At 43.8% G+C, this 8,825-nt stretch overlaps 1 protein-coding gene across 1 annotated transcript in view; it reads left to right on the top strand.

Annotated features, from left to right (window-relative positions):
- The first annotated feature begins 1,724 nt into the window (after nt 1-1,724).
- Nucleotides 1,725-8,825, top strand: part of SNX7 (sorting nexin 7) — a 28,593-nt gene continuing 21,492 nt past the window's right edge. Inside the window, exons 1-2 of the mRNA XM_017827211.1 lie at nt 1,725-1,898; nt 7,244-7,426. Coding sequence (XP_017682700.1) covers nt 1,725-1,898; nt 7,244-7,426 — 357 coding nt within the window. The remainder of the gene's footprint in view (nt 1,899-7,243; nt 7,427-8,825) is intronic.

Here is an 8,825-nt window from a genome sequence, read left to right as displayed (position 1 = left end):
ACAGTCTACACAGGGTCGTAAAGAAGACTGAGAATCTCGCACCACAGGCATTTGTTATTTTAAAACTACAGAAATTGTCTGTTTTAACTTACTGAAACATCAGTGGAGTCTCCAGGATAGGTGCATCCCATCTCCCTCTGCCGGCTGCTCCCCGCGAGAGCGACCTACTGCAGCAAAGGCTTCTGTCAGCCAAAAGGTGTAGTGAGACACTGCCCCCAGCTCCCTCTGAATTTCATTTTTTAAACAAGAATTAAAACGTCTTAGTACACATTCTCTAATTAGGCAGGCATAGTCTTTTTCTCTTTGCACAGTTCAGTGAACATTTAGCGTTTCTTTTTATCCCTTTATTTCAAGTTGTGTCTCAAGACTTCACTGAAGAGCATGAAATATCAAATGAATTTCCTCATCAACTGCCAGGAGTGTTTCACGAATACTTTTCAAAATACTTTCGTTTGATGACGGGGTTTGCGTTTTCTTATTTGACAGCAAGGGAACCAAGATACACAAAGACTATATTGTATCTGCCTGCTTCAGCACCCGCCCAGGATTCCTGAAACTTACATTAACAACAAAGTTGACTTCAGATACTTCAGGCGGCGCCTGTAAAGACGTGCCTTGTTCTACACTGAACCAAGTGTGCCCGGGTGACGTGCCCGACACCGCAGCGGAGCTCCCGTGTGTCCAGCGCAGAATCCAGTCGCCCAGGGAAGCACCGAAACCCCAGTAAGTCAGACCAGCGTCCACCTCACTCCACCTCCCTACTCGTCCCTGGCTCCTGCAGGGAGTAACGCCGGCCATTACTTCCATTTCAATACTTCGACATTCCGCAATTCTGATGGTTTTACTTAAGAAAAAAAAAAAGGGAACAGTTTTACTGGTTTAAAATGTTTGGCGTCTCTCTTCGCGCTCCTTTTCTGATGTAATGTGTTGTCAACTTGTTCTCACAAGCACATCCCTGACGCCAAAGCAGTCCCTGGCCCCAGCACCAGGAAGCACACCCGACCCCAGGGCGAAGGGGCAGGCGAGCCTCCAGCTACAACGACAGAGCGGCCGCCCCAGGCGTGACAGAGGCGACGGGCAAGGCGCGTTCGCGGGCTGCTGCTCCCATGGCGGGCCCTGGGCGTCTACCAGGAAGGGAGAGACCAGCCTGGAGAAGGCAGAAAAGGCTGGGTACGTCCCTGCCGGGCACCCGGGGATCCCGAGGAGAGAGCGGGCGGCTGCCCGGCCGCACGGGGCTCTCCAGCCCGAGGCACTGCATACACTTGTTCCAGCGGCCCCGGCCAGCGGCGGCCACGCTCCCCACGATCGCCCCGCGGGGGGCTCGCCCACGGCCGCCGGCCCCTGCCCGCCCAGTCCCCGCCGCGCCAGGGGCGGCCCGGGCAGGGGCCCCACGCCTCTAGGAACACGCCCGTGGGCGTTGGGCCGCCCCGTCCCGCCTCCGCAGAGGTCGCAGCCGCAGTCCCGCCGTCGGGGCCCGCCGGCAGACACGGCACCTCCCAGCCCGGACCGGCACTCCCGGCACCCGCAACCCCCGCTCCCTCCCAGCCCGGGCCGGCAGCGCAGCCCGGCCGCCGCCGCTTCCACTCCTGCGCACTGGGCGCGCCCCCCAGGCGGGCCGGGGCCGGGGCCGGGGGCGGGCCGCGGGCGGGGGAGCGGCGGGCGGCCAATTGCGGCCCCGCGGGGAGCGGCTGCGGCGGGGTCGCCGCCCGTGCTCGCAGGGCAGGATGGAGGCGGAGGGCCGGGCACCGGGGTCGCCGCTCCTCGCCGGCGGGGAAGGGCCCGGGGTCGACTCGCGCCCCGCTGCGGGTGCCCCCGGCACGGCCCGGGGGCCGCTGATCGCCGCCGCCGAGGTGCTGGCGCTGGACGATGAGGAGGACGACCTGGAGGTGTTCAGCAAGGTACGGCAGCGCCCTCCGCGGGTCGGGCCGTGCCGCGCCGGGGCGGCCGGGCGGGCGGGCTGGCCAGCACTTTGCCCCGGCGGGCACCGGGCGAGCCGGGCCGGGCCGGCTCCGCCCCGAGCGGGATCGCGGCCTCTGCCCGCCTGCCCCGCGGCCGGCCGGCAGCCCGCGCTCCCCGCACCCGGGCAGGGCAGGGCTGGTCCGGCCGCCCCCGGGGCTCCGCTGCGAGGGCTGGGCTGCCTGGGGCGCGGGGCTGCCTGGGGACAGCGCTCGGCGGCCAAGGAGCCCCGGGGAGTTCCCCGGCACGAAAGGCAGGTTCGCTGCTTCGGACCAGCAGTTCGAGTCATGACTGCCCTTACCTTAAATGTGCCGTGTAATCTGGACTCGCTGTAACCTTATCATCACTTACGTTCGTTATGTACCATATATGTATCTGTAAATTAAATAAACACTCGTGTTTAGTAATTGCAGTAGTGTTTAAATAAATGTTTGCAAGTTTCACTTTGAGTTTTCTTTTGAAAGATGAAGTCTCCCACCTTCACATAGGAGGCTTGAGAAGTTAACATCTGTATTTTGATGAAGGGAATAAAATAAATGTAACTGAAATATATTAGGATCCATGTTCAGAAACCACACAGCTAGGCACACGGGTGCCAGTCTTGCCAATATTGCCGATTATAATTAAATCAATGAAGTGTGGTATGGCTACTATGTATATTATTTTTCATTTTGTACTGATTTGGTTAAGATTAGACTTACCTCTTGCCTTCTCGGCAGTTAAAGAACATCTCATGGATCTATTTGCCTTATCAAGGCAGCATCTAAAATATAAAGACATACAGAGAGCTATGGTGGAAAAAATATATACAGAGGCTAAGGTGCTGTTCACCCTCTGAGGCTTGTGAACTGCTGTGTGACAGGATGTGTGCCATGGGAGAGAAACAGCAAATACATTTCTGATTTGAAAAAGCAACAACATACATATATTTAGTAGGACTGGTTGTCATATGGATTAAATGTGTGGGGTTTTATATTTCTGTAGGCAAGATACATTGTTGTGGTATGCATGAATAAAACCATTGGAATAAAGACTTCCTTCTTAGAAGCTATGTATTTAAACTTTGACGCTAGTAGAATTCCTGAAACTCATGGCTTTTAAGGCCAGAAGGAACTATTAGGTCATTTAATAGTTTGTAACATGAAAGACATCAGGCTAAATTTCACCAAGTTATCTGTGTTTTTCTGAAGCATAACTAGGGTCTAGCTGAAATATGTTCTTCTAGGAAAGCACCAGCCCTGGTTTGACATAAAGCAATGAATGATTCACTGAACTTGCATGCAAAAGCAGTGCTAAAATATAATTTTAGTTGTTTGTGCTCACTTTGAATCCTTTTGCTTTTATGAGGTAAGGTCAGGCAGTTCTGCATGAAGGTATCTGCCTATTAACACAGTGTATCAACAGTTATGCTGCTTGCTTGTCAAGAGCTATTCCCCTCGGGAATAAAAAATAAAAACAAGTGGAGTTGATAAAAGTTACTGCTGCTATTGGCAAATACCTATATCTTTAAATTTCTACTTGGCTTCATGACAAATATTTCTTACTTATCTGAAATCTTTAGTACTATTAATGCATGCTACATGATAAGTTATTCCCCACAAACAAGAAAAAATGTCATATTATGTTAAAATATGTCCAAGCTTTCCAAAGCTTGGACACCTGCCTGTAGTGTATATATAGACCAGAAATCCCTGGTTTGTTTTCAGGTGTAATTTGAGGGCTGATCTTCTGAGCTTATGAAAATCTGTGAGGTTGTTTAGGCTTTACACCCTATTTGTTCATGTTCCATATATTCAAGGGAAACTGACAGGCTAAATGTAGCTTCCAATTAAGTGTTGTAAAACCAATTTTTCTGTAACATACTGTTCCAGGACTACTTTGATTTAAATTGTACCTTAATGGGGTTCCTTATGCCATTGTCTGTAAGGTAGTGGTTTAGCATTTGCAGGCCAAGCGGGATGGCAACGACAGTGCAGAGCTCGGTACCTGCCACTGCCATCGACTTCATCTTTTTCAGTTTAGTCCGTGCAGTGTGCCATCTACCAAAATGGTAAAAAATGAGATTCTTAAAAATTGTCAACCTCAATACCCTAAGTTATTACTCAAAATGTAAATACTGGGCTTTTTAATCTATGAAAATCCACTGACATTTAACCTGATAGTGTCATAAGCCATTGGCCTGGTATCCTGTGACATATCTCAAATACTACAGACCAGCATCTTCTTCAGCAGCTCTGATAAACCATTTCATGATGTGGTGTGCATTTCACTTTATCCTAGTTTCCACTACCATTGAAAAAGTTCTGACTTCTTTTCAGCAGAGACAAATTCTAGGAGTTGAGTTATGAGTCACACAGGTACAATGTTTCAACCCGCTTTCTTCCATGAGTTTGGAAGTATGGAGTACTGCATGTATTGCAATACCCATTCAGGTATCCTTTGCCTTCCTTGTTAAGTGACACCTAGCATTGGGAAAGCTTCATATGATTGCAAGCTCTGGATCCTTACTGGGAGGTAGGGATGGATGGATGAGGCATGGAGGCAAACCTGAGTCAAGGGCCTGTGCTCTGGGAAAGAGTGGTGTTTAGGCAAACCCCCAGGCTTAATGTCTTCTACAAAGAGCTGCAGTCTCAGCTGTGTGCTCTTTTTTGAGGCCACTCCTGCTGTGTGTTTTCCTTCCCTTATTTATTTTAGAGTCTTACTGACCAACTGCAGTCATATGTGAGAGTGAGATCGGGTAACTGCAAGTATTAGAGAAAGGAGAGCCAGAATAAGGTCCTCATACTGCCAGGAGCTCGTTGATTTTCTGTCTGTTTGGTCTCTTGGCCAGTAAATCAAAAGGCCTGCCAACTGCTCTGTCAGGAGTGAAAGGGCTTGGAAGGAGAAGGGATACTCCAGGTAAGTGGGGCTAGGGAAGGCATGGGAAAGGACATAATTTTCTGGGACAGGGCCTTGATGCTTTTTGCATGGATGAAGAGGAGAAAGGTTTCACAACACAAGAGCTGGAAGAATTGTGTTTTTCCTGTGCCGCAAAACTCCTTCTGCCCTCATCTGTATGCACACAAAAACATAGTTCCAACCACAAAATTACAGCTGTATAGAAAATTATCATCTTTTTTTAACTGTGTTTCTGTGATGACATCAGACTTAGCTTGCATGAACTTCAAGAACTACTGTAAGTAAACCTGAAGTATCATGAGGATGAAACTTGTTTAAAACTCACATGCATTCATTCATGTACACATGACTACTAGACCTGTATTAAACAAATCTGAAGACCTGCTTATTCTATGGATTTTTATGCCTATGTTTTGTTTCACAAACCACATATTCATCAGCCTTTCCACATAAAAATATACTTTCAGAAACCTGCATGTATAGAGAAAGTTATAGTAGCAACCTAGAAGAAAGAATGAAACATTAAGACATTAATGCCCCATGGAAAATGAGAAAATATGAAACACATTTACCTTGATCCAATTTAGGCCTTGCAGAGTCATTAGTCCTCAAGTTATATGGCCATTCAAGTCCCTTACACGCTCACATGCATTTTTCTTTCCCTGGAAATTTCCCGTTGTCTCAGCGCTTTGAATCGCATGGGCTGCTCTGAACTAGCAGTCCTCATTCTTCATCCAGAGTGTGGCCAGCCAGTGCTAGCGGGCTCTAAAAACAGCTTTTCTGTTTATTCTCCACCACTCAGGACAGTGCTAACTGGATACCAGTATAGAAATCACGTGTAGAAACACACTGAATAAAAGTAAAATGACTGACAGGTGTACAAGGAAGCCACTATATAATATTTAAAGTCTTGTTTTTAGTCTTCTGTGTTGCTTTTGTCTCCCTGTTCAAAGAACTGGTACATAAGTGCTTTCTGTGCATAATTCCCAGTATAAATTTCTCCTCCATATTTGTGGGAGTACATCGATAAATCCAAAGGAGAGGGATGGCAGTAGGCAATGAGCTTAAGGCAGGAAAAGAGCAAGATACCGTGTTCCAGAGAAAGTTTTGATCTAGTTGAATTCAAAGGGAAAAAGGAACTCTCCCCAGCTCAGCAGCACTATGGTGGTGTGCTCTTCACTCTCATGAGACAGCCTTGGGACGATGCCGTGACTCCAGTTTGTGTGGACTCACTGGCATTCAAGCAGTTTTCTCTTTAACTACATCCCTTTCCTCCTTCCTCCATAGTTAACAAGGCACTGGAAAGGGCAACTCTTTCTTAGTGTAGTCTAACTGTGCTTTTAGAAAACTTCTAGAAAGTAGATTAATTTTCAAGTTTTTTATGAAAATACTTCATTGCATTGCATATATTACAAAAAAGTATACAGTATTTGCTATTTAAAATATAGTGATTTCTTTCAATTGCTCTAATTTATTATTTCTAATGGTTTAATAATTTGTTATGCTCTTTCATGGAGTTAGTGATTTCAATTTATTTTCCTAGTAACTGTACCTTTCAAGATTTTAGATTAGTAGATCTCATCCAGACTTGCATCTAAGGAAGCAAATGAGATTTCTTGCTTGTTTCCAGTTTACACTCCATTTCTCAGCACTTTAGTGGTCACCATCGAATGCACTGAGCAGAAGCAGCTGCTATGGGGTCATATTCTTAGAGAGCTGTGTGGAAGTGGTTGATGCTATCAAAAAGTGGATTTCCTCTTCAGCAAAATAGTGGTTTGACTTTTTTTTTTTTTTTAGAAATTAAGCAGCAAATTTGTTCTTCATCCTTACTTACTGTTTTCCTTTAGAAAAAAGAAAAAGATTAATTTATGTATCTGTAATTGTTTTCCATTTCAAATTTTATTTTAAAATACATGCAAACTGAAATATCCAATTACAATAAAAATTCTGATTCTGATTTTTCTTTTAAATCATTGGGTTTTTATCTACCCTGTTCTGGTCATTAGAGATAATTCAAACATCATAAGTCCTCAGCAACTGGCTTTTAACATTTTAGTAAAGCTGGTAAGTATTCTACACAATTAGTGGGTGCTTGGATTCATAACTAATTTTACCATTCATAGGCAAGTTCTCTTTGCATAACATTCTTCTCAAATGGTAGTATTTTGCTCTTTCAACAGTTTTAGAATAAATCTCATTTCTTACATCCTCACTGAAGTACATACTGAAAAGAATAATAGATTTTCTAGGTACTATATAATTCTTTTATCTGCTCTATATTATATCTGTTCTATCAGATTATTTAAAAGCTTACCATTTTAGCATCTGAGACATATGTGTTTGTATACAAAGATGTATTGATATGAATGTTCTCATGTCTTATCTGTAGGATACGTCTCTGGCTGAGGTAAACTCATTCACTCCTTCAATGCCAATATCCCCCTCATCAATGATAAACCAATATAAGTTTGAAGATGGACCAGAATTAAGAGATCTCTTCATTACAGTCGATGATCCTGAAAGCCACATTACAGCCATTGAAACATTTATTACATACAGAGTAGTCACAAAGGTAAGCATCTATTCATGGCTGTAATGGCTTACTTGGATAACACCAGTAGCATTTTTGCTCTTCTTGCATACCATTCTCTGTGATATTACTAAATTTAAATTGTACTCTGATTTTGCCATGAGTTACAGACAACTAAAACTGTATGAAACTGTGGTAGATTCTGGAAAAAAAATCAGTGTAAGTCTGCATAGGTGCTTACCTGCAGAGGTGCTTACATTATTTATACTGAGAAAATAGTTAATAAACCTTCAATAGCAAAATGAGTGCTATGTGAGAATAACATTTTCTGTTGTGATCTTCAGCATGAACATGAAACAGCAGAAGGACAGATTCAGTTTGAAAACACTATATTGGCACAAGTATTTATGACTTTTGGATCGCTTGCAGCCTGTGGGTCTTTTGTCTGGCATAAATGTTACCTGCTATAGTCTTTCAATTCCTTTCTTTTCTAAGTGTATCCATTATCACATATTTTCTAATTGCATCCATTATCACATGGTTGTTTGTTTCCCATTTACAGTTGCATGTGATTCCTGGGGAAACTGCCACAATTCTCTAATGAAAAAGTAATGCTGGGAGACAATGAAGTGTATTTTTAGTTGTCCTAAATGCAAGTTATATACAGGAAATAAGGAGGAAAGTCAGCCTTATAAGTCCAGCCAGGTCTTCTGAGATTACCAGCAAATATTCTGCAGGCTGCATTTTGAGAATTGCATTGTTAATTTATTTTACTTCGAGTTCTTTTTAAAAGATTCATTTAAAACCAAATTTTCAAATGGGAATTATTCATCTTTAAATAAGAGGAGATATCAATTCCTCATAAAATATTTAAAGAGTAGGAAGAGAGCTATCTTCATTAGGTTGCTAGCAATAATTTTCCCTTTATGCATGTTTCTGTAGACTAGTGAACATTTTTTCTTCAGGCAAGTATGGATTGGCCATAAGATAGATTGCTTTTGCCTTTTTTTATCTCTTCTGTCCTTTCTTATCATATTTAATTTGGAGTACTGGCTGTTGATGATAAAGTAATAGCATTCCTCCCACATACCTTGAAAAATTTTTATTCAACAAAAATGTTTAGATTACAAAAGCATGTTTTGAGGTTTTTAGAATTTACTTGCATCGCATTATAAATCTCTGTGCAACAATGAATGCTAAATAGCACGTATTAACGAAAACATGGGCTCTTCGTGGCTTGCCTCTAGAAGACAGAGCAGTGATAAAATAAATCTCATGGTCTGACAATTTTGTAACTGTAATAAGCATTTTTTGTAGACATTAAAGGTTTGTTGGCAAGTTCTAACAAAGGGCTACAAAGCTGGAATTGATGATGGGATGCAGAATCCATTAAGCAGTGCAAGAAGTGTTATTGCTGTAATATTCTGAAGTTTTTATGTTT

The sequence above is a fragment of the Lepidothrix coronata genome, unplaced genomic scaffold, assembly GCF_001604755.1.
Source record: "Lepidothrix coronata isolate B3197 unplaced genomic scaffold, Lepidothrix_coronata-1.0 Scaffold136, whole genome shotgun sequence".
In the NCBI taxonomy this organism is placed as follows: Eukaryota; Metazoa; Chordata; class Aves; order Passeriformes; family Pipridae; genus Lepidothrix; species Lepidothrix coronata.
The sequence above is the reverse complement of the archived record's forward strand: the minus strand, read 5'-3'. Positions and strand labels throughout refer to the sequence as shown.